This window comes from Neolamprologus brichardi, chromosome 23, assembly GCF_056152115.1.
Source record: "Neolamprologus brichardi isolate AB-2024 chromosome 23, ASM5615211v1, whole genome shotgun sequence".
Lineage (NCBI taxonomy): Eukaryota > Metazoa > Chordata > Actinopteri > Cichliformes > Cichlidae > Neolamprologus > Neolamprologus brichardi.
In genome coordinates, this window is record NC_142125.1 from 19,548,966 (window position 1) to 19,576,067 (window position 27,102).

Below are 27,102 nucleotides of genomic sequence, written 5' to 3' on the forward strand. Positions count from 1 at the left end.
GCTGCGAACAGAGTTTCCTTCCAACGCTCGCTGGCAGGTGGATGTTCCTCTAAGGCAGCTGCTGTTTTCTGATCAAAACATCTGTCCCTGAATATTTTATGGACTGGCTCTGACAGACTCTACTCTTCTCACAATGCCTCGAGTCCTATGGAGTCTGTGTAGCCGTCTTCAGTTGCTGGTTTTCCTCCTCTCGAGTCAACTTAGGAATTCGGGGCTTCCCACACAAGCTGCCTTTCACACAAGGCCTATTTTCTCCCAGAATGCCTTGTTGTTTCACGTCCTCCTCATCCCCTCTTCATGTCAGACCTTTGCTCCTCTTCAGCAGAAGCAAACATCGGGAAGCTTTCAGCTTTCTGTCACAGAAATCTCTCTGAGTTTCAGGCGATGGCTGATTCGTTCCCATGCTCACACAAACACCATTCGTCAATATTTAATTCCTAACTCTAGACGATTATGAAGAAATTTTTTTTACAGCCTTTCATAGCCACTTAAAAGAAGCTAAACCTGGCAAGGAGGAAACCAGAAAACAGCAGAGGAACTTAAAAGAGACGAAGAAACAAGAAGAGGAAACTACAAAGGAGAGAGGAATCAAGAAAATAAAATAAGAATATAAGGATATAAGAAGACGAAACAAACAGAGGAAAAAATGAAGGAAATAAAGAAAAGAGATGAAATTGAGTAAGAAGAGAAATGAAGGAGAGGAAAGTGAGGAAAGAAAAAAACAAAGGAAAGAAAGTGAGGAAAAGAAACAGCAAAGGACGCAAGAAGAACTAAAATGAAAGGAAACAATTTAAACGACGAGGAGAGAAGAGGAAACAGCAAAAGAAACAAAACGAGGAGAGGAAACAACATAGGAAACAAGAACAGGAAAAGGAAATAATAAAGGAAAGAAGATGAGTAGAAAGTCAGGGATAGGAAATGACAAGTAAAAACAAATAGGAAAGGAAATAAGGAAAGCAATTAACTAAGGATCCATGAAGAGGAAACAACAAAGGAAAAATGAGAGGAAATGGAAACAGAAAGAAAGCAGAGGAACAACTTAGGATACAGTCAAAGGATATGACAAAGCAAATAAAGGAATGAAGTAAGACACACAAGAAAAGGTGAGGACACAAACAAGAGTAAAAAACAAAGAAACAAAAGAAGAGGAGAGAAAGTAAATTAAGGGAATGAGGAAAGGATACATATATGGAGACATGAAGAAGAAACAACAACGAAATATGGCAAGGTGTTTCTTTTACTTCCTGTCAGATGAAGGAGATGAAAAGTCAGGTTGAATTCAGATTTCCTGCAGTCGTTTGATCTCATAAATCTTTTTTCTTTTTTTGGTTCCTGTGCAGAAACATTTTGGGGGGGGCGGTGTGACGCAGCAGGAATTTCTGCTGAAAAACTGCTTCATCCATAAAAGACTGACAGAGAGCCAGAGGCTGAGTCATCATAAAATCACAGAGGAGAGCGATGAAGAGCAAGGACAGGAAATCAGGAAGCATCCTTTCAGCATCCTCAAATGTTTCCTCAAGGACAGAGGAGGCTCCTGGAGGAGCTCAGAGAGGAAACAGCTCTTATGGAGTGACACAGCTCCATGTCATCAATAAAACCACAAAACCACAAAACAAGACGTGTTCTACTGACAGCTTTAACTCCTCATCCTCATATTTCTTTGTCACAACCCTACACTGTCTCCAAAATGAAGGAAACAGGAGATGAGGAAATAAGGGCAGAGGAAAGGAGAAAGAAAACAAATAAGGAAAGCAAGGAGAAGGAACAAAGAGAGAAAACAAGAGAACACAAAAAGGGGACACAAAAGAGAGCAAATAACAAAGGATGCTAAAAAGAAAGAAAAAGGAGGAAAAGACAAGAATAGTCCTGAATATTCGTCAAGAATATGAGGAAATAGGGAAGAGGAAACAGCAAAGAGAACAAGGAGAAAAAATATCGAGGAAATATTAAGACGACAAGAAAAGGTGTAATAATGAAGGGAAGGGGAAAGAGGAAATAAAGGAAATGAGCTGAGGAAGAGAATGAAGGAAATAAGGGCACAAGAAAAAGAAACAAGAAAACAAATGAAAAAGGATATAAAAGGAAATAAAAATTATGAAGGAAACAACTAAAGGAAATAAAGAAAAATATGAATATAAAAGGAAATAATTAATGAAAGGAGGAGAGGAAACAAAGGAAACAAGGAGAGGGATAAGGGAGAGGAAATATTGGAGGAAAATTGGAGGAAATGGCAAAATGAAGAGAAACGATTAGAGGAAGCAATGAAGGACACAAGGAGAGACAAGGGAAGGGGAGGAAGTAAAGACGAGTGCATCGGTGCTCTGATGGCTGAAGAAACTCTCTCTCTCTCTGCTCATTGAAGCTCAGCCGCCCTGCAGCTCTCAGGATGACTCACACTTTGTCAAACCTTCAGCTGCAGGCATTATGATCACTGCCAGTTATTTTTATCCAGAGACGCCACACACATCATCCAAACAGCAACACAGATCAAGGGTGAAAGTATCAGAGGTCAGCAGTACATTTTGCAGTGCCTCAAACTGAGTTGTGAGGGGTTTAAAGTCATCCATATGCCTCACTTTGGTCTTTTTTGGTCTCTGCCTCTGTCCAAACCTCGATCAATGACTGCATGTAAACCAGCTTACAGCATTAACAGCCTCAGTGAGCCAGAAGCTCTGTGACACTGCCAAAAACCGAGGCCCTGTGGTGCTGCAGGGGTCAGAGCTCTTGTCCAGCTACAGTAGAAGCACATTCATAATCCCTCACTTAAAATGAAACTATTCATGTGGCTCGCATGCTGAATGTGATGAGAAGTCTGCAGTTTCAAACAGGCATGCAACTGCAGCATCAGGGCCAAGAACGACTGTGAGACCTACCATCTCTCCATCTTCATGTATGTGGAAACAACAAAGCAAAATCTGCTCACTTATAGCACTTAAGGCATATTTAGCTTCTTGAATAAATAAAGCTGCGGTCTAAGGTTACGTAAAGCTAATTAAACTGTGTTGTCACAATGAATTAGACCATGATACAGTGGCATTTAAAAGTGCTGCAGGATGCTGACACCATATTCTGGGTTAGGAGTCCAGAATATGCCCACACATGCTGCTTTACATCCCGAATGCTCTCATAAAAAACAAGGTTATTGTGGTGGGTAAACAGCTGACCCAGGTTTATAACATCCATCTGCAAACATGACAGACATTAGCATCAAGTATGAAAAATTGGAATACAGTATGTTCAAAACCTCACAGTTGGATACTATATTCTGCAATGTTGCAATTAATGAAATTATAGCTTACTGAAAAGTATAAGGCTAATAATAAAAACAGAAACCTTAATAAATACACAATAATTTCCGAATAGTATTGTTTACCTGAGTTTTAGCATCACATTCTGAGCCCAATATGAACTACTGTCCTGATTCTGCAATGACTTTGGCTCTGAACGATGCATTGGATAAGAACAGTAACACTGTGCTGGTTTTTTTTGTGGATTTCTTTAAAAAAAACTCACAAAATTTAAATACATTTTAATTCAAACGTTATCAGTGAATTATTCATTCAAATACTTAACTGATAACTACTCGTCTTCCACAAGGTTCTGTTTTAGGACATTTCTTTTTACCATTTATATTAATTACACAGTTTCATTGTAAACTACTTGTTACATACGTTTATATGCAGATCAGGGGTTGGCAAGTCCTGCAGGTTTTAGATATCACCCTGGGTCAACACACCTGAATCAAATGATTAGTTCATTACCAGGCCTCTAGTGAACTTCAAGACATGTTGAGGAAGTAATTTAACCATTTAAATCAGCTGTGAAGGGATAAAGGACACATCTAGAACCTGCAGGACACCAGCTCTCAAGGCCTGGAGTTGCCTACCCCTGATGTAGATGATACACTACTATACTGTGCTGAAGAGTCTCATCTACTGGTCATGTAAAACCTGGAACATTTGATTTAAACTTGTACTCGATCTAAGTTTAACCTGTTTTAGGGCAACAGACAATCACATAATTTAAATATTTCTGCTGTTTATGGATCAAATATGATGATTTAGAGTATACCTCCAAATACTGATGGATGACAATCTTCAAAATTCAGATATTTTGAACAGTGCAATAGCAACTGATTTGTGAAGGTTTTCTTGCTGAAACAAACAAACTAAAAGAGATATTTTTGGTGCTAATCCATAAATCCATGATTTCCGCTGGGTTTTTTATTGATTTTAACCTACATGCTAGTCAATTAAAAAAAACGACAACAACAACAACATCGCTGTGGCAATCTATAAATATTCTTCTTCTAAAACAATGATAAAAGTTGATTTACTTCTACAGAAATGTCAAAAATGTCTCTTTTTTATTATTATTAAAGAGATTCTTTTGGTTGCTGTTCTAAGTGATTTACATCTCATATCTGGATATCCTTGATTAACTGTATTTAAAGTTTGTTTTGTTTTCGCGAGTTCTCTTGCTTCATATCTTTACTTTGATTCCCTTTACACTATTACGCACCACTGTTACTGACTATTCAGATTTAAATACAATACAATAAAAACAATGTACCCGTCTGCGTCTACATGAATAAGTGCAGTCGTAAATACTGGTACAAGAGGAACAACAGTTTCCTGATGAGATTGTTATTGATCAGTGATGGCACATATGCTTCCTCAGCAGCACAGGGAGGTCAGAGGTCAGTGACAGGATATCTTCGGCTGATGGCATGTTTACTCTCACAGGCTTTTAGGGTAAAAGAGTAAAACCGGCACTGAAAAGGCAAACTCGGCACACAGGAAGTACCAAACTGGATCCACCTGTTCTATGAAGGTTTTACGATCCACTCAGCCTCTCAGAGCAGAGAAGCCACTCCTGCCAGATGGTGACCTCGCACAAAGGCAGCGTGCTCTGAAGACACTGAGGGAACGATTGATTTTTCTGGATGAAGGACAGATGGGGAAGACTCTGTAAAAATCACTTTCTGTTCTTTGTGTCAGGTTTACATCCCTTTAAGGACACCATGACCCACCCTTAGAAAAGATGATTCAGGCATGCTCAGCTTCAAAGTCACCACTGTGCTGCAGGTCTGATCATCATGCTGACTATATCCTATTTTTACATAATATGAGCAATCAGAGGGGACTGTAAAACCTATTGTGCTGTCTGAGCTAATCTTCAGCGTGCATTGTTCTGCCATTTTTCCTAACAAAAGCAATCAGAAAACAGAACCCTCGTTCAATGCGCATATGGTAATGAAGCTTTGCAGAGTCGATGGCAATCCCATTTTATAGTGACAGTTTTAGTAAAAATTTCTAGAAATTGAAAGCAGAACGCTCGATTTTTTCATTAACTGACTAAGAATACAGTAGAGATGAAGTCTTAAGGTTGATACGCTCCCATCAAAATAAGTTCTCATTCGCTGGCTGAGTCAGCGAGTCAAGGTCAAAACCATTTCCACAGCTTTCAACTCCTTCAACTTAACTACAACAGCTATGTCTAGCTGTTATTAGCGATAGAGTGGACTCCAAACTAATTAATGCCATGTCAAAGACTTGTTGTTGTGGCTGAATTTGGTTTGAACAGATAGCCAGGTTAAATAGACAGATTAAAATGTCCATTTTTGAAACCTTGAGTTGAGCGCTTTGGTCACCATCAGCTTAACATTTTCAAACCAGACATAACAAGTCTGGACTAACAAAATGAAAATCAACTTTAGCCAAAAAGACTTGAAACTTGAAACTGAGAGTGTTTACTGTGCGATCAAGTCCAAATTAGTATTATTTCCTTATACACTTCAGTATAATCAGATGAGGTCACTTTACAAACAAACATTAACCCTGCCAGCCACTGGAAGGTACATCTATATTTTATATTGGCCTGAGATAATACCCAGCTTTTTAAATCAACAATAAAAAGCCAGATTTAGAGAAATGTAAACATAGTGTTCTTATTTTTAACGTTTCTTTTTAGATATTAAAAACATCGACAGGTTTTGACTTAGCTTGATGTCTAAAACATATTACATAATTTTCATTTATGTAATGTTGCAAAAATGTCATGAAATACTTGGGCTCCGGTTTATACATTTTTAAGCAAAACTAGTAGAAAATATTGGAATTTAATAAAAAAAAAATGGGTACATTAAGATAAATATGATGCTATTCAAATAAAGGTAATTAGGAAGGTCTTATCAGCACCTCTTGGATACCTTCAGCCTTCATGGGGACAGTACAAGGGTCTAATTAGGCTGGATGATAGCAGTGGTGGAGGAGTCAGATTAATTAGGCAATAAATCATTTATCGGTGAACATGGCAAGGCCCCGAGGGTCTCCCAAGCATCTGCTGCATGCCTCAGAATCATGCAGGACCAAAAAAAAAATCAAAGCCTCACGCCGACACTCTGTCTCCAGAGCGCTGCGCCTTACCAGAAGAGATCGATGTAGCAGGAAGTGACATCACCCACCCCTGGGAATTGGGTAGAGATGGATTGCTGTGTCCGCTCATCCACATCTTCCTCGACTACTTGCTCTGATTCGGTCTGTAACTCAATATTCTCCGATTTTAATGAGCTGTACTGAGTTTTTTTCTCGCGGGGCACAGTTTATAATGTCAAGAGTCTCATTTTAAAGTCACTGCTTCATGCCAACAAGGCATAAAAATGTGCAGAGTATTGTTAAGCAGAGGACAGGAAGCCCATGAACAGGCAGCCTATTTTTATACCTGGCCTCGGCTCGGCCATTGTTTTGGTCAGGTCAGTGTCTGTAGCTTCCTTCATAGTATAGAGGCCCGCTGCAGCTGGACGCCACAGCTGCACAGATACAAGTTGCTGCTTCCGCATCATAGACGTACAGAAAGCTAGACGGTTATTGTTCACACCGCACAAAGACAAACACTAACTCTGCCAGCCACAGATTCAGTGTTCGACCTACTTTCCTGCATTCGTCAGTAACCAGTTATTAAACAAACAATATAGACTTGAGACAGCGTTGTAACCACAAAGGAACTCATCAAGAATCCATAAAATGACAAGTCAAGGACAGATTCACCACCAAAGACGGCCCCAAGGCAATCAACGTTAATTAACTAACTTTATATCTGGGAATAAATATGGATTCAGAGTAGCATCACAACCGAAAACAAGCTTAAACAATAAATGTGCAACAACAAGTTGGAATATTCTCTAAAGAAGGCCCAGAGTAAAAAGATGTTAACACTGATTTTGCTTTATTATTTCCACAGGTAACTAAAAACTAACCTCGACTGACTTTAACAGAACCTTCCCAAACATGATCCACAACCTCATCCCTTATTTTAAGTAGTTTGTGCATTACTTTTGTTTTTTTTTGTTGCTTTTGAGGCTTTTAATTCAGGTGGTTTTAATTATATTCAGAGCAACAAGCCTAACTCACCCTAACCAGTAGAAATCCTGTTATAAGTCTCTAAGCTTTCCTTCAAAAAGAAAAACTTCATCAGATTTTAGGACACTTCTGAACTTACTGTGTGATCACATTTTTTCTAGGCTAAATCTTTATAACCTAGGAGACTGTTAGTGTTGCTTTAAGAACTTTTAGGCCAAGATTTTATTTTCCAGATCTTAAAAGTCTTTCTAATGGCCAGCACGGGGTTACTCAGCATCTTACTTCAACTCTTACCTTAATAAGCACTTTACTGGTGAGTTTACGCTTTCAGTTGCTAGTTTTCATCCCCAACCAGCCACAGCAGATGGCCGCCCCTCCCTGAGCCTGGTTCTGCTGGAGGTTTCTTCCTGTTAAAAGGTAGTTTTTTCTTCCCACTGTCGCCAAAGCGCTTGCTCATATGGGCTCAGATGATTGTTGGGATTTCCCCTGATTTCTTTCTTGAGGAAACTGTTGTTGCAAATTAGCACTATATAAATAAAATTGCACTGACTTGAATTTTTAGTCTTCCTGAACAATATCTGATGTGTATTGTGTAATTTCTTGTCCCACGAGAGTCAAAAAAGACAAAAAGCATTTAACTATGGCTCTTTAGCTCTAAATTTCAAAACACCAAAATGGCACCGACCAAGGACACTGTGATTACATCCATCTTTTATTCCTTCATTCAATTTCTTCATTCAGTTCTTTTCAATTTCCTGGTTTTGTTCAATTAAAACACAAACACTGTACTGTTTATCAAATTAAATCAGCACAATGACAAGATTTCCAAGATATCCATGTAAAAGTCACATTGAGATTAAAAATCTATTTTCCATGACAGACATGGCTCAAAGCTGATGGTACCTTCACAAATGACATATTTCTGCTGCTACTAATACATAAATACATACAAGCATACATTTCCAATTGTAAAAGTATTGCTTAGCCAGCATACATTTGTTTGTAGGCCTTCAAAATAAACAATCAGTGCCAGTGTAAAATCAGTGTTTGGTTTTACACATGAAATCCATCTTTAGGACATTGTGGCGACATTTAAGACCTATTGGAGGATATGAGTGATTTCAGATGTCATCATATCAGTCTGAGCCAATGGTTTCATGCAGGGACTTCCTGTCTGATTTGTGGTAAGTTTGGATCATAATGAGGAAGCTCCGTGAGACGAGCCGTAAACCTTGTCTTTTTTTTTTTTATGAACTGTTAGAGAAGTGAGCAGTTCCTCATGGGAATGATGGGGGATGAAAAAAAAATCAGACTGAGGCTCTGGTTTTATGGGGTTGGTAACAGAAGCTGCTTTTAGTTCAGCGGGATAAATCAATCAAACCATGTTCTCCTGCACTCATCTAACTGATTTCAGAGTTTCTCTTTTATTTTTATTTCTGCAGAAAGAAATTCCGGCCTTACCTTTTGCCCAGCAGATAGGTTTCAAACGAGTTCAAATAGGCCTTAAAATGATAGATCGGATGCAGGTGAGAAGGGAATTAGAAGAAGCAGCTACAAATTTGAAGCATTCATCTGTTCATAAAAGCAAAACACTCATGCATTTGCCTCTCACCTGCAAATTCTTCAGTCTGTTATTGAGACAGCCTGCCTGACTTAATGTTAGATTTCTAACACACTTTCTCTGTGAATCACCTAGTTCATGAACCCAAAGATCCTAAGCAACCAATCAGAACACATGACACACCTTCTGTGGTTCCCTAAAGATGTGCCAACAAGCAACTCCAAGTGTGCATTAGGATTTTATGGCTACCGTAAATGAACACTACAATATAAAACGACACAAAACGTTATTAATGACTTGGTGACTTGTTCATGAAGCTTGTTTAAACAGTTGATGGCAGGAATTATGAGAACCAAACACATTTGAGGCAGATTGTCAGCAAATAGGACAACAAGCAGGACAAAGCCTGGACTTGATTGCATCATCTGATGGGAGGAGATGAAATCAAACATCCCTTCTAGAACAAACCAGAGGCAGCGAGGCCCTTTTGTTGAACTGTGTGAGGTGTCAGCGTAGCTCTGAATGCCATAAATGGGCTGCCCAAAGTGTGACAGCTAAATGAGAAAAGAAATGGGGACACTTCACAAGGCATGACGGCTATTTTGTCCATGTCCCTTAATAAAAAAGTTCGGGCCTGCTCTCTGGTAAGTCTTTAATGCTGCTGAACATGACGTTTGATTACCATGAAAAGAAAATCTTCCTCTAGTACCTGTTCAAACTGACCTGTGAGGGTCACACGGAGATTAGGCACGGTTTCATTAGCACAACTCCAGAGGGAGGAAAGGAGCAGGATGGACAGGTCAGACACCTTTATACAACCTAATGCAGGTCAGACGGAGAGCTCCTTCTCCTCCGGTTACAATTTGTGTCCGAGTCATCAGTGCAACACATGCAAATTTCCAAACCCTCTGAGCAGTGCAGAGACGAGTGGGTTTGTGTTGAACTCATTGTTATGCAGCTCTGCAGGCACAGATCATCTCCCAACCACAGAAAAAGCAGCTCTGCACAGATAAACGCATCCAAATCTCAACTTTAATGTCTGAACATGGAGGATTTCTCCAGGCGGTGACACCCGGCCTCTGATGTTTGCTCGCTCAGTGACTGAGCCGTGACTCAGAGCAACCTCTGACCTCACACTGAGCAGAGCAGGAAGCATTTTTGGAGGACAAAATGTAAAGAAAAAAAAAAAACACTGAAGGAGGGGTAATGGATTTTTTTTTAAAGAAAAAAAGACGAAAGTCATTGGGAGATATAGATCAGCCTATCACAGAGGAGATGCTGAACCAAATTTAGCAGCAAAGCCCCGAGCTCTGCATTATTCAGACACAATGACCCATTAAAACTGTTTCTGTGAGTGAAGAGGAGGGAGACCGACTGACAGAGGAGCACAGATACTAGTATATGCTATTAGATAAATGGCTATAAAGGTAAACACTCCATAGGCACACCTGTAAGACTCTGCGTGCAGCTGATTTATGTGCAGAAAACTGACAGAAAAACCTGTTTATCATAATCCTAGAGAAAGAAATTAATAACCTTTTTACATGCTTAAAGGCTGTAAACAGAAATCTTCAGAAACAGCAATGTGCTGCAGCTCTGCTTGGTTTAACCCTTCATCCCCTGCACTGTTTGGTTTGGACAAAAGGGGGGTCAGAGGGGGAAAGTCTGTGGACGGAGGCTCTGATTCGACCAAGGAGAAGGATTAATGGGAAACAAACAGTGGCGTCTCAGTGGGGGGTCCCCATGAGACAACACAGATTAGACAAATAGAAGGGACAACAAGCCGACAGTGATCAGCCAAAACATCTCCAATAGGAAACAAACAAACGATCACCAGGTTTGAAAAGCTCTGCACAGACAAAAAGGTGGAACCAGTGAGTCACAGCTCAGCCTCATCTCAAATTTTAACAGATATCTGCACATTTTTAGCAGCTCTGAAGCGTCGTACTTAGATTTCCACCTGAAAACATCGAGTAACCAGCCACGGCTCGGCGTGTTCGCTGTGCTTTGTGGCTGAGCAGAGAGGCTGTGATTAAAGGCAGAGAAAAGGTCAAGACTCAAAGTGATGAAGGGACTCACAGAGAAGAGTCTGTCCCTGAACCCTCATCTCTCTGCTTCCTGTTTCTTTCTGTGTGTTCCCCGCGAGCTCGGCTGAAAATAAAAACTGTATTTGTTCCCATCTGAAAAGAATCAACTCGAGTGTTTTCACTGTAAAGAAGCAGCTCAGTGTTTTGAAGGGGAAATCCTCCTGTGCAGTTTCATGTTTGTCAGAAAGCTCCCACACCAGTCACCACCACAGATTTAATGTGCCATTAAAGTTCTCGTATATCAGCTATGAACAATCACCAGCTTGCACGCCACAGGGTTACAGGTTTTTATTACTGCACCAAAAATATGGAAAAAATTAAATAAATCAATAAATAAAATACAATAAACACCATGTTAAAATGGCTCCACCACAAAGCACACACAGCAAACGTCAGATAACATTAAAGTGTTTCAGCATTACAAACAGAGCGTTAGGTCTTATTTCTGAGTGTTTGTTTAAATATACAGACATTTTTCTTCATGTTTTATGCCTGTGATGAACTTTGAACCTTCACGCTACAGTCACACAATCTCGCTGACTTTGACATGGTTGCTCGAAGATGAGGACATGGTCTGCAACCATTTGCAGTCAGCTGGCATCTTCAGAGCAACTCTGGTAAAACAGCAACAACACAAAGTCCATCTGCAATCAGTCTGTAACTAAATGAGGTCAGGTTGGCAATTACATGCAATCTGTTTGTGTCAACTTTGACAAATCATTGGAAACTGCATACACAGAAATTCACACTGACTGCTTATATTCAGAATCCAGCCTGATCAATCTGAAAGAGAAGTTCAGATTCCTACACAAATAATCATGCAGTCACAGCGGGACAACAATTTAACTGAAAAAATGACACAACTAGCCGGCAAACAGCAGAGATGAGACCTCTGTTGCAGACAAATTATGATCATCACTGCAAATTGACTCAGACTGACCACATCATATTGGCAATCTGTCTGCTTTTATCAATTAGACGGCAGTTATTTGCAAACATTTGCCAATCTGTCTGAGAGTGATTCAACCTGAATCTAGCTGCAGTTGTCTAGAGACCGGTTGGCTCACTTGAGGTGACCTGCACAATCGCCTTGCTATTAGAAGTGGTTGAGGGTGGTGCACACTCAACCTCTGGGCAACCAGTTGGTCAGTGCAGCTACTTTCAATCTGTCACTAGATGCAAAAAACAAAAAATGAATGCAATCACCATGACAGCACAGGTTTTTCCTAGATGCAAGGAGGTAGCCGTCCTGTTTTCACTCTAGCTCTAACATGTGATGTTGACCTTTATAGATAAAACACACTTGACACTTTTAGGTTGAAATAAACTGCTAACATGAGAGAACAGATGTTTCTCTGCTGGACAGATGTGTTGGGTTGTACAGAGTTTTTGCATAAGTTATGAAATGATTCTAATTTGTTATTATAAAAAGCCACAACACTGAAATGTAAAACTTCTTCTTTTTGTTATCATCTGTTTATTTTTTAGGCTTGAACAGTCAAAATCTGCTCGCCTGGGCAACCTTAAGTACAAAGCTGGAATCAGATAGTCAGCGTCGCTTAGCATAAAGACTGGAAGTGATGGTAAGCAGCTAGCCTGGGATTTCTGGGATTAACCCATCCATCTTTCTGGTTTGGGATTTTCTCTCCCTGGGTGTAACCAGTCTTATTCTGGGGCCATATACAAGCAAGAGAGAGTCATCTTTAGCAGTCTACAATTACGCATGTACAGACAGCTAGCATTTAAGTGCTGTAATACAGGAAGATTCTGAACTAACTGTTTTATATGTCAGTGTTCTATTACAGTAAAAACAAGCATTATACAAATCAGATCTGTTAGAATACAGAGCAAGCACAATTTTAATGAAACCTTTATAATGAGGTTTATATCTAATAAACAGTCAATATTGGCCTGAAGTTGCAAAACAGATCTAAGATAATATCAGGAAGGTTTTTCTCTGATTTCTCTGGAGGTTTCCTTTAAAACTGTGAGTCAAACTGAAGCTAAGAATGTGTGTTTCATGTGTTTGTGTTCAGATCTGACTGATTTATAACTGCACAAACCTCTAATTTGACTTTCCTTTTTATAGAGCAAATGTTCAATCAAATATTCTCAAACTTTATCTTTAAGTCGGTTCTCCTGAACCTAAATCTGTCCTGTTGTATAATAAAAGGCTGTAGCTCCTCGGGGCTCTCTCATTACACGACTTAGAGCCTCTCCTGCCTTTAAAACACAACAACAGTGGCGGACAATCGTACAGCTGACGTAAAGCACCGCTGCATTCGAGTGCAGTCATGTGTTTGGATATCACACACACACTGAGGGATGGATGATAAGCACATCACCCTAATGGGGCCCTGCAGGCAGGCAGGCAGAACGACAGTGGGGGTATTTTTAGCATCGCTAACAGGTGACCCTCCCTCAGCTGAGCCCAATTACAGCAAACGAGGAGAGACGCCACCGTCTGGATGTTTAACCTGTTACTGTCCAACAGTTTTTATTGGATTTTCATCTAAATGGAAACACTTGGAACAGAAAAACTGGCCTTTTTTGCCCCCATCTGCATTTGAGCCGCAATAACTTGAATATGATTTACAGCAGACCAGTGAATAATCTCCACGCATGTTTTCCATCCTGTCGTCCAAAGCTGTGCAAAGTTTCAGACATCAACAGCCAACTTTACATGAGACAGACAGGCATGAGTACAGCCAGCACAAATAATTAAGTCTTCAAACATGGAGGAGATGAAGTGGGAAAAATAAACAAACAATGATAAAGATGTGAGAATCTAAATCATCAGAATAAGCGAGTGTCTCAGGCAGAATATTTACAGCCTTAAATTCAATCAGTGAGACCATCTGCTGAAGATTTACTTCAAACTGAGGAGGAGGAAGCTGCACAATTTAACGCCCTTTCTCCAAATCCAGCGTAAGCTTTCAGGACAGACAGAAGGAACAAATCTTGACACAGAAGAAAATAACTTCACACACTTTTCAGACAGATGGAGGTCAGGAAAATGTGGGGACATGGTAACAATGGCCCTGTAAATAATAATAATACAAGCCGAGCACACGATGTGCAGCGGCAGGTAAGTGCTTTAAGGTCTGTCATGAATCTTAGTGCTGCAAATTTAGTGATGTCATCATATAAACTTTACGCTAATGTCACCATAATCCAGAGAAAAGCAGCTTCCGTTTAACTGTGATACTGAAAAGCAAACTGAAACACTGTGAAGGCTATAAAACCTCCACAGTAAAAAAAAACAAGGGAATCCCCTGTGTACGCATTCAAACAGCTCGGCTAAATCCAGCCGAACTACCCACAATTCCTGCAGGGGGAATCATCGGCTGTAACGACACTGAAGTTTTCATAACCCCAAAACTGAACCATTTATTCTTCATAAAGACATTAAAAATGACTCAAAACAAGATGAAATTGCATCTTCAAAGCCAGATTAATCAGCTGCAACACGAGCTTCCCTCGTAATTTATCTTGTTTATCTTTGCAGAGGCTTCAAATCAGAGCAGGCCAGCTACAGGGAGGTCTGGACTCAGCTGGACTGGCAGCTCATTTGAACTGGTATTTATCTTCCTAATGCATGTTAATCCATCTCTGACAGTAGGATGCAGACCACGGCACGTCTCTGACATTTTCTCCCGAGTCGATATCCCCCCCCTCCACTCCCCGCCTCCCTGAGATGCTTCCTCTGCAGACCGATCAATAAGAGTATCCTCTGGGCTTAATGACCATGAGGACCTGCTCGGGGATCCTGGTTAACTTGTTTATCTTAAAACACAGCGCGAATCGGTGCGGGATAAATATTTGTGTTTGTTCCAGCATTTCAGTGTCAACCGCCTATTTATACCTGGCTTCATTTAAAGATAAAGTGGATATAGCACAGATGACGACAATGGTCCCTGTTTTTGGAAATCAGGTCAGCAAAAGTGAGAGGAAATAATTTTAAATGACTTATTGCAGCTTACATGTTGCACATTTGGTGAAACTGGCCTAGGGCTGTGCGATATGACCAAAATCTCATATCCCGATATAGGAATTCTATCGTCTGATAACAATATAAATCACAAAAATGTAACATTTTCTGTAAATTACATGAATCTCGGGCAGCTCGACTTGCGGGAAGTGTTTCCAGCTGCGCGTCATGTAGCTGGAGTCCAGTGTTTTAACCGATGCATGAAACGATACATTTTTAGACATAAGTTGTAATGGCCGCCGTTTTCTTTGTGAGCATTTATTACACGGCGTGCTGTGGGGAAAAGCCTGTTCTAACATTTGAGTCTAAGGTTTATTTTTTAGCACCTGGCGGCTCTTTTTTACTTCTCATCTGTAAATAATCTGCTCTTTCACGTGATTCAGTTTATTTTGAAAAGTCTCAACAGGATCTTGAGCTTTATTGTGAAAGGTTTATGTGCAACATAAACAAGCGGACACGCGATGGTGTTACCGTCGTTGTTGCTAACGACAACGCATAAAAACAGGCGCTTGTCCGTCCGTAGTGTGGTTATATAAAATATAAGAGAATGAGAGAACTTCAAGAAATTAATATAGCCACTACAGTGACCATCAAAAGGATGAAAAAATATTGCCGTAAACAGTTTATTTTGCGACACCACGAAACAAACGATAGCGTAAAATGAACCGATAGACGTTTTTATATCGTCAGCCGATATATATCGTTATATCGAACAGCTCTAAACTGGCCCCTAAAAAAAACAACATCTTCAAGACAAAATGTTCAAAAGAGTTAAAGTTATCAAAAAGATAAAGTTAATAGGCACATTTTCTGATGTTTATTGGCATACTCTTATGCTACACAGGTGAATTCAGGAAGCCTTGCCAACAACTAAATCCATGTTAGATTATCAGGACTTTAAATACATACAAAATAATGTGAAATTGGTTTTGTATTTGGATATCGTTAGCTTTAAGTCAGCAAACAGGCCACTGGAGTTCTAACAAAGCATTTACTCCCCAAATTAGGTGTGGAACAAAAAAAGACATCCCCCCAAAAGAGGGTGGAGCCTAAACAAATTATTCTCTATAAAAATTTAAAAAGTAAAAAAAAAATAGGATACAGGATACAAACAAATCTCCAGAAAAAAGGAAAAATGAGGTTGGGGTAGCCCTAAATAAAAGCACATTGGTGAAAGTTTTATTATTTTGCTTTTATTTTGGTGTAGGAAACTTTGGCCGAGGTAGGAAAGTTCTATATTCTGTGGTAAGCCTAGTGTTGAACAACCATATTTGGGTGGGTCTAAAAGCTGAACAGCTAAAAAGGAAGTGTACAAAAGTTAGTTGAGGTCATAAAAGGGAAAAAAAACACCATAAAGTGGGACCTAGAAAAGCAAAACACCCTAACCCAAAATAAGGTGGTATACCCTAAACAAAGCCAAAACTGAGTGGAGTAAAAAAAGAAAACAAAAAAGAAAACAAAAAAGAAAACAAGCAACATCCAAAAGAAGGCGGGTCCGTAATGGACCAGGGGGAAACAAAGTAACAAAACAAACAAAACAAATTAATAAATCTGTGAATCTTGTCACTAATAAAAACTATACTGTAGACAAAGAATTAGAAAATTAGAGGAATCCAAAAATAAGATGTTTACTAAAAGAAGGAAATTTATATAACTACGTCTTTAAAAAAAACAACAACAACAACCATTTTAATGGTAAGGTTGGGTAACTGACACTGTGCATTAAAACTGAAACTATCTGAACAGGTATGTTTTTCAGGCAAGAGTACTATATTTGAGGTGGATGACCTGCTTTGGAGAGTGGGTGTAAGAGCCAGTATGAGTGGGACTGAGCAGTAATGTTGGAGCTGGTTTTGGCTGCATTGAGATAAAACCACAGCTAAACCGCAGAACCAAAGCAGGACAATGTTAGACATCTGTTGTTCTACAGTCAAATAAATCTTTTACATGATGTCCAGTTTTATTTATCTGGCTGGGAGTTTAAATCTGCAGCTCCACCTGTCAGAGTCTGAATCTGCAGCTGGATTTTTTTTGCTGTTGTTGTTTTTACATAACACAATACAGATGTCTGTGTGATTGTTGGAGGAGGGTGGGCAAAGCTTCTATCCTCAGGTTGGATTGAGTTTGATCTCAGCAGACAGAGGCTCGAGAGTAAAAATAAACCCCCACAACTGTTGAGATAATCCTTTATGATCGCTCCACGTATGAAAGGGGGTGATCAAACCTTTAAAAGTCTTTCCTCAGGTGTCGTATCGATCGCTTTACATGCTCCCAATGGCTGCACATTATCAGTTTGTGCTGCCTGAGTGCCCGCCCACCTCCACCGAGAGCGCTTGCTCCACTCCACTGATGATGACTCACCTCAAGCATTAATTGTAATGAAAAGCAGGAAAACAAATGAATGTGGGTAAAAAAAGAAACAAGAACATAATGTCAGCAGTTGGCCCTAATCTGGTGGAGTCAGCAGGGGTGGAGGCGGAGCTATGAGGGGGGGACAAAAGGTGCAGAGATCTGAGGCGTAATATCTCAGGACAGACTTTAGCGGCGGTCAGCGGGCGCAGTTATGCAATGGCTAAAAGCCTCGTTTAAAAGCATCCCGTGACTCTTTATTACAGTTATTAGCGGCTGTCAATCAGCCGCAGTGTTACATCACAATCAACGCCACTCTGTGATCGACCATCTGCCAGAGTAACGCTCACTGAGCCTTACAGAAAAGTGCTACCGTCAACAAACAAGGAAACAACCGACGCACATACCCTCACTTTGGAGATTACTTTACAATCAGTCACCTAACAGATAATTTCTCTTGAAAATGTAAGAAAACACAGAAGAGAAGTTTGATATAGCATTAATCATCAAATCTTTACAGGACAGACTCTAAAAACTCTTCTCCATTTTATCTTAAAAACAACTACTTAATCATCTAAATGGTTCCCTGTTAAAATTCAGGAAATAAACTAATTATAAAATTATAAATCAAATAAAAAATTCTGCCATCAGTATCATACAAAAATACCTTAGTAAGTCGTCTGAAGGTGAAGATCCATCATTTAATTTTTTTATGAGCATATGGTGGCTTAAAACAGCCCTGTATTATTGTCAAGTGTTCTTGTATGTATTTAAGGTGTTGCTTCACCTTGTTTTTAATCCAAGAATAAGAATAAAAAGGGCGGAATTCTTCAAAAAGGAGGAGTAGCCCAAAAAGAATGTGTGGTCATAAAAGAAAAACAAACATCGTAAGAAAGTGGGACACCAGGACAACAGAAGAAGCCAGAAAATAAGAGGTCCAATTGTAATATAAGAAGAAATAGACCCAAAACTGGGCGGGATCAAGACAAAGGCCAACCCCCAAAAGAAGGCGGGACCATAAACATCCTTAAATAAGGCAGGGTTGCAAAAATGACTTCTTTGTATTTAACAGGGGTGGGGTTCTTTAAAACCTACCAATGAAGAAGCACACCAAAAAAATAACATGAGAGAAAAACTTTTGACCTTTTTTTTACTCAAATATCATCAATTATTTGATTTTCATAATGATTAACCATTAATATTCTGCCAGCAAACTAATTTATCAACTACTAGTTGCACTGGTTGTCATTATCATCAACCAAAAGCACCCTATAACACAGGTGGTCAAATCATTTTCCAAATGGTCCCTATAAGAAGCTGGGACCGGTGTGGCCCTCTACAATAGTTCCAGCTTCTCACATGGCCCGTTTGACAAAATGAATTGCCCAGTCATTGTCTAAAAGGTGATCTGAAGCTGTATTTATATAATTTTCCTTTCTACAACAGTTTGAGATAAATAAGGATTATTTTGGACTGTAAATCATGCCAAGTGAAGCTAATAGAGTCCAAAAGGGATCTATTCTGCTAATTTTGAAGTGTTGCAGTGTTTCCCATGAAAAGATCTAAATATATTTTACAAATTAGCTTTATTTTTTCATCTATCAAAGAGAATGAGGAAACTGATTCAACTAGTGTACAAGCCCTTTGCTCTTATTTTGAAAGGCTGAACCCTTTCCATCTCTGACAAATTTGCTGTTATTTTAAGCTAACACTAGAGAGGAAGATTTTTTCTTTTTTTGGTTGGGGGGGGGGGGGGGGGCTGTCTAAACCCTCTTTGAGGGGCACCAAAAAAATTCCACATGCAGTAAAGAAAAGAAAAAAAACCCTGAAAGTGTCTCTCAGACCTTGTGCTGATATTTGGAAGTTTTCCAGCTACTCTACCGCTTTGATTTCCTGCTGCAGTCTGTTTTATAGCTTTAAACCGTGATTTATTTACATTACAGAACATGTGATTCACATTTCTTTCTTCATCTCCCTCTGGTTTTAGCATACAGTGTCCTTGCTGGCATATTACTGTTCTGCCATTTTAGCCTAAAGTGATTTTAATGTTTTAATAAAAAGGTCAAATTAAGCTAAACTATGCTAAAAGCTAAACTGTAGGAAAATGTTCTCAGCTTGATGACAGACAAAGACCAAAATGACCATCATCATCTGCAGCCATCCTGGCAGCAGGTGACTAAAAACAATGCTTAGGTTCAGGTTGGTGTCAGTTTCACCCCCTGGCAGCCCTGCGAGATTTCTTTTAGCTGAGTCCCAAACCCTGCTCGCCTCTTTATCTCCGCTCGTCCCTGAGCGGGATGGGCATTGCGTCACAGTCAGTCCTAATGGCTGAAACATGAGAATGAGTGCTGCGTGGGCACAATCATAATAACTGAAGAGAGAAAACACAGAGCAAACACACCGTGGTGAGGCTAACTGGGTCACATGGTGCGTTCGCTGACCACAGGCTGGTGGAGTGAGACAAAAGCCCGAGGCAGAAAGTAGACGCCGGTGTTACTGGAGAAGTACTCGGACAAAGGAGCAGGAGTGATTAAATAAAAGGCTTGTTGCACTCCACCACGCAACTGTTCAGCTCACCTCCAACAGGTAAATTCCACAATATATGAATCACTATTTGAATGTGATGCAGTACTTTAACCTGCACAATTTCACGTAAACACTCAAAGATTACAAAGAAATCTTTATTCGTTTCTTTGTTGTAGTTTCTGTGTCTCTCTGCTCTTAATTAGCTCTTTTACAGCCTTTAAGTGGGACTCTGTAGCCTCTGATGCTGGTTAACCTCCACTCCACGCTGGTTCTCCAGCTGTGGGAGGATGAAGTGAAGGATGTTCACAGCGTGGGTTTGGTTTCATTTCATGCATCCACAGCTGTGAGGCCAAACACAGAGAAAGTGGGTCAGTGTCACCTGGCTGGCAGGGCATTGCCCATCCATCCTCGCACACACCTCAAATGCAAATGAGCCCCCACACAGGCGTGCAGTCAGAGCGCCGTAACTGGGCCGAGTCACGGCTCACGGGAGCAGTGAGGACGGCAGCCTCCGGAGCCGAGCGCTTATGTAACCCGACGTGAATCTGAGCGACACGTCCAGATGTGCACCGAGAGACAGAGACAGAGGATGACAGTGCTGCTGCTGTTTTGGGTTATTTCCAGCATGAGTCACCATGTGAATTCAGGCAAAATGGAAGTGAACAGAGCAGGAGCGAGTCAGTGCTTGGACTACTCAGCTGACAGCTGCGAGGCCACTGAATGCCTCCACCCCCAGCCCTGTGCTGCCGACTGTAAGGACTGCAGCTGGTCCAGATGTCAAATGATTCAATTAAGACTCAAATCTGACTCAAAATCCTCTAAAAACACACCAAACCCAATTCATTTTACGCCAAATTTAACAAAAGCAACTATACCCAGGAAGAAATAAGGCATAATTACGACACTTTTATTTCAACAACAATACTAATTTGACTTGCTGAACTATTAGCATCCCCAAACCGCCCATGCTGTTGACTATAAAGACCGCAGCAGATGTTAAATGATTCAATTCAGACTCAAATCTGACTCAAAATCCTCCAAAATACACAAGAAATGCAAAAACTAAACCCCATTTATTTTAGGCCAGGTTTATGAGAAATAACAAGCCTAAGAAAGAAATAAGACACAATTACTGCACTTTTCTGTAAGTGACAATATTGATTTGACACCCTGAACTATTACCAGCACAGCTGGACTGTAACGTCAAACATTCTGCTAGAAAACACATCAATGGTAAGCTTTCAAAACACAATGAAACCTAGAGAAGTTCAACATATTCTTTATTTCAAATTTTGTCACATTTTCTGCTGGAGAACATCTCACATTCCTCTTCTTGTGGTTCAGATCAAACTACCAGAACATTACAGATCAGGGTTACACAAAGAAGTATTTTTGAAGCATCAACAGATAGACAGCGTGCCAAGAAAAAGTATTTCCCCCCCCTCTGAGTATTCTATATATACAGATATCAGTGACTGTGGGAAAGGACACATTTTTGTGGTGCAGGAAATAATATTCTTTAGTAAGAGTAATAATGCCTGACTGGGTTTTGGATGCATACACATTAACAGTCTATTTGGAGAGCAAAACAGATGAAGTAGTCCCAAAAGTGGGCAGGGTCAAGAAAAAAGGGAAACCCCCAAAAGAAGGTGGGGCTTAAAATCAAGACTGGCAAAGAAATAAAGCCCAAAATAAGGTAAGGTTACAAAAAATAAAAATCCTAAAAAGCTAAAAAGTGAGTAGGCCAAAAGTTAAATGGATCATCATAAACGATAAATGCAAAAAACATGTCATAAGAAGTCAGGGCCGTAGAAAAGCAAAACAGACCACAAAACAAAGCGATGTACCCTAAACAAATGAGCCAAATTCGGGTGGGTCGACAAAGACAATCATCCAAAAAAAGCATAAAACCTACCCGGTCCTATGTGAAAACATAGTTGCCCTCCATGTTATAATTAATTAACAGTCACATTTTTAAACAGCTCAATTTCAAGTTCAATTTCACCAGCCTGACTACCGTCAGAGCGGTTGAATCAATAAATCATTAAAATAGAACCTGACAAAGTTCAGTACGCTTAAAGATCTCAAATCGCAACACATGACACCAGAAACTACTGAGAAACAAATCGGAATAGAAACAAATCGGAATAGATCAGAATTATCCTCACTGCGCATGTCTGTTGTATCAGCCATACATTCACACGCTGTAATTCTGCCTTTAAGGCAGCTAACAAAAGAAGTATATCAACACAAATATTTTCATTTTAAGGCAAAAACATGAAAGACGGAGAGACTGAAATCTGTGCCACACATGTAAATGTACGTGATCATCAGATTGCCTTATTGACCATCATCGCAAATAGTGAATTTTAATTAGATTAATACATTTTGAATGCATTTAAACACGGCTGCTGTTTCTTGAGCTCTCTGCTGTGTTCATTAGAAGAACAAGCAGCAGTAACTGTCTGAGAGGAAAACGCGGGAGGTTTTCTGATGCGTCTAATGTCCCTGTCAGTGATTATTTTACCCATAAATCACCTGAAACCACAGCACAGCTATTATCTTTAAATGTCATGAGTGATGTAATCCCTTTACTCTGCCAGGATCCTTTAAAATCACACTGAAAAACATTTAACCAGCTGTAAATCCTCTTTTTCAATTATTTACCTTTTTTTTTTTTACATCATTAGTTTCTTTCTGCTTAATTTATGTCATTACAGATTATTTATTAATATTGCCATGACCATCCCTACTGGACAATCTGATATCCTTGTGTTGGTGTTGTTCTCTCGTCATCATAAATAATGTTGTTCCAGGTTCAACATTGCAAGTGACCAATCACCTTCTCTTGACGTCATCCATGACCTCGAAAAAAACAAACGCCTTCAAAAAAAAATCTACTTCACTTGCGAGAAGAGAAACCGCCTCTGCAAGGACAATATGTATAATGCTTATCGTTTATTAAAGAAAAGTATCCTGAAATGCAAAAAACTGAAGTTCCTGGATGGGCGGACAGAAGCGGTTTCTCTTCTCGCAAGTGAAGTAGATTTTTTTAAGGCTGTATTTTTCAAAGGCACAAAGGGGGACGTCACAACAATGTGATTGGTCACTTGCAATGTTGAACCTGGAACAACATTTATTATGATGATGTGGGAACAACACCGACACGAGGATATCAGATCATCCATCGCTACTAGTGTTGCAATTTGTTGTTGTTGTTATTTTATTTAGTGTGTCAGATCGTATCATCTTATTTGCAATAGCAGATTCCATCATTATTCTTACTTTCACATTTCATCAGTTTGTTTTCATTGAAATGACTATAGCTTCATATCGTCATCCTCAGCATCATTTCCTTCATCATGTGGCCCAAAGGAGCAAGCAGAAACTCCACTTCTCAGGTCTGAAAGAGTTTCACTTCCAGCTGTAACACCTCTGAATTCCAGCTGCTTCTCTCTGATCAGATCGTTTCTGTTTCCATGTAATATCTGCTTATGTTTGAGCTGGATTTACAGGATTTCTGCACCAATGTGTGGTTAATTCACTGGATTAACCACCAAACAGCAGCCATCTGGCTCTCACCGTCTCTTGTGTTTAAAGGAGAAAGGATCATGTCAGATCGTTGCAGCTTCCCCATCAATATCGATCAATAAATCACTGCTGAGACACTTGTACTTATGGAGGCTGAAACAGCTGTTCAGCACAGGGGACGTTTGTTTTGGTCTTCTGCTAATCTGACACAGGGATTAGGTTATGAAGCCGTTATGTAAAAGTGTAATCCCGGTGATGTTGTGAATTACGAGGAATCAATCTGTTCCCAAACTACCGGATCCATCGAGAACGCCTCGAAGGTTATCACTTTCTTTGATCACTGCTAGGAGGTTATTTATCACCTGAGTCAGGTTTGTGTTCAGACTCTGACAATAACACTAAAAACACAAAGAAGATGTAAACAAAAGGCTTTGTTATCAATAACGTCTTTTTGATAACTAGTTCAGTCGGGACAAAACCCACTGAATCACTGGCAAAAGCCTAAGGTACAAAACCCACCAAATCACTTTAATTTTCTCCATTCAATTGATCATTTACATTTTAGCAGCTCTAAACTAATGTAACTCTAATGTAACTCCACCCCCAAATTCATAAAGTCTCTCCCCCAATTTTCCTCTTTTTCTTAGTATTTTCTACTTTTAAAGGGTGAAAATGTCCACATTTGGATGTTGAAGGGATTCATGGTCGAGGGAATCACTAACGTTTGATTTTCAAGTATGAATGTAAATATTGACTTACTCAAGTAACTTGAAATTTCAACATAAGTAATTCAAAACTTTAAGATTAAACCCAGAAATGTTATGATAAAAGTCCAACATTTTGAGACAACTCAAAATCCTAGCTTAGAAGTAACCCCTAATTTTTAGATATTTAACTTAAAACCTTAAGAGAATAACTCACAATGTTGAGATGCTAAGTTTTTAATTCTAAATTTTGATATTACAACTTAAAATTTTGCGATAACTCAAACTTTATTGATAAAAACATTTTGTAATAATAACTACATTTCTATTTACTTGAAAGTAACTTGGGATTTTGAGATATCTCAGACAAAAATGGAAAGATAAAAACCTGAAGTTTTGAGACAATAAATACAAAATTTGAAAACAACTTCTATCAATATCTGTTTCTACACTCATTTTGTATGAGTGCTTAATGTTGTATATTTGCTGCTATGACAACTCAATTTCCCTCTGGGATTAATAACATTTCTCTGATTCTGAACTTAAAGTGTTGCGATAATAATTCTGAATTTGGTGATAAAACCCCAAATTTTGACATAATAACGTTCCAACTTTTTTTTATCAGTAACATTCCACGATAACTTACTTAGGATTTTGTGATAATAGCTCAAAATTTTGAGTTACCTCCCTGGCCATTTTCCCTATTTTTAGTGGCAGAAACAAACTTTCGCTGTTTAAAATAAAACAGTTTGGACTGGTTTTAGACCTCAGTTTTCTTGGTTGCCACGGTGACACATCCCCTCCACTGAAGAATCTAGACAAAATATGTTGGATGTTGTACAATATACATCCAACACTAAAAAAAAAACTATATTTGTTGTTAGTGAAGACCAAACACTCGCAACAAAACGCCACCTGCAATTCAATTCACACCCACAGGTGTCACTATTAACAAGGTTTTCTAGAACCATACAGGATCTTCTTTAAAGAGTGCTACTCTGTGCTCATGAGGACTCTTTAATGAGTGTCTCAGGGTGTGATAACTGCTTTGTTCTTCCCTTGAAATGTGGGGGACTCAAACATGACAGCTTTCACAGCCTGAACACGATTTCCCGAGAAGAAAAAAAGACTGTGGGAACATTAAATAAAGTTTCCCACCAATAATTCAGGAGGATTGTGCAACATCTAACAGATCATCTCCGGGCTGGAAATGTAGTCTGTTGTCACCCATCTTTCACCAACCCACCCACATACTACCAGCATCCATCCATCCCTCCTCCTCCATCCCCCGGGTCCTGTCCTACCTTCAATGGCGATGACATGCTCCCGGATCTGGTTCTGCAGCAGCGGCTCCTCCACCCGCTCCAGCAGTTCGTAGATAGAGTAGATGTTGGGGTGCACGGACTCGAACCTCTGGATCTCATTTCGGATAGCGGCCGAGTTGGCAAGGTGTTGCTGGTAGTTCATGGCTGAAGCAGCAGAGGAAGAAGAAGAAGGTGAAATCTGTGACCTCCAGCAGCCTCAGAGCACACTCATACTCCAGCTGTTTACCTCCAGATGTGCAGGGAATTTAAATCACAGTGTGGGTGCAAGGTTTATGCCAGCAGGGAGGGATGGAACTCTTCTACATGCCTGGTGAAATTCATGGAAGTGCTGCTTCCAGAGCAGCTTCCAGAGGAGGGGACCGGACACACTGCTCCTACTGTCCGGTGAAGGCAGCCGTTTCTCGGGGTGTCCCGCTTCCAGATTCCGTTGCGGTGACAGATGTGCGGCAGGCTGAGCGCCGCTTCCCCATATCCCCCCGCAGTCCGTGTGGGATTAAAACGACACTCGCCCCGGTGTTGCTGGATTAAACTTTAAAAAAGGATTATTAATCAGAGAGAAGCAGGAGGATAAAAAAAAGAAAACGGCCTTGATGCTAGGTGGCTAGGCTAGCCGGCTAAAGCTAACTAGCTTCCAAGCTTTAGAGAGCGGGAGGTAAGGAAAAAGTAACCGATTTCCAGGTGTGAAAGTCGGCTTTATTCACCAACTCAGAGGGGGGCCGGAGGCCGTGAGAGGAGGTTTCAGAAGCGGGCAAGATCAGAGCAGGTACCTAGCTGGTAAACTGTTAGGTGGGGGTAGTTAGGATGCCTGCTCCGGTCCGTCTGTTGTTTTTGTCTTGGCTGAATAACGTCCACCTGTCCGGATTAAACCCCCAACAGCTGGACTCCACAGGAGCTCCCGCGCCTCTAAAGTTAATCCAGGTGTGTGAACAGCAGGTATCTCTCAAGTAAATCCCGCACGCGGCGCCCAAACACTCAGCCGTGCCCCCCTGTCCGTGCGGTGGTGAGGTCCATCCCGTATAGACTGGAGCTGCGGTATCCCGGCCGGAGAGCTTCCTCCCGGAGAGTCAGGCTGTACGTGCCGCGCAGCGGAGTTCCGGCGATGCTTTCAAAATAAAACGCGACACTTTTAAAACCTTTTACAGTTTTTTCTCTTATAAAACAGGCAGAAACCGTATATTAGTGTAAAAGGGATTTTCAGTCATTAATTTCTATTCCTTGTTTTTCTTTAATTTAATTTTAATTTAATTTTTTTCTGTCATTTCTTTATGACTATTATTTTTTATTGTAAAAACTGTAAATAATAACCAAATATAATAATCATTATTTAATTTTTTAAAAAGCTATAACAATACAGTCCGAAGATGACACTTTTTTCTCATAAACACTTCCATTAAATTAATTATTTTCTTGTAAATTTCAATTTTATTTTTTCAGAAATTGTTTTTTTCTCCTTTCTGTAAAGCATGACAAAAATTACGTTTTTCTTATTCATCAGTGACCCCGAGACACCAGCCAGAGTTTACTTAATGGGATATAATTTCAATTTTTTAAAAAAAATATTGATTTCTATCATTTTTGCTTTTTTCATTCTTCTATTTTATTTTATTTTTCTCAAAACATCCAAACAGATATTTATAAAAAGTTTAGAAAATCTTCTGTTAAAATTG

At 39.8% G+C, this 27,102-nt stretch overlaps 1 protein-coding gene across 2 annotated transcripts in view; it reads right to left on the minus strand.

Moving 5' to 3' along the window:
- The window catches only part of agap1 (ArfGAP with GTPase domain, ankyrin repeat and PH domain 1), a 185,051-nt gene extending 158,609 nt beyond the window's left edge, over nt 1-26,442 (minus strand). The window contains exons 1-2 of one of the 2 annotated variants that reach the window (XM_006800302.2): nt 25,662-26,442; nt 25,415-25,579 (exon numbers count right to left, since the gene is read on the minus strand). In XM_006800302.2, the coding sequence (XP_006800365.2) occupies nt 25,415-25,577 (163 nt within the window). In that variant the 5' untranslated portion in view covers nt 25,578-25,579; nt 25,662-26,442. Of the gene's footprint in view, nt 1-25,414 lie in introns of both variants that reach the window. The other variant, XM_006800304.2, reaches the window with a different exon arrangement.
- Between the last annotated feature and the right edge of the window lie 660 nt (nt 26,443-27,102).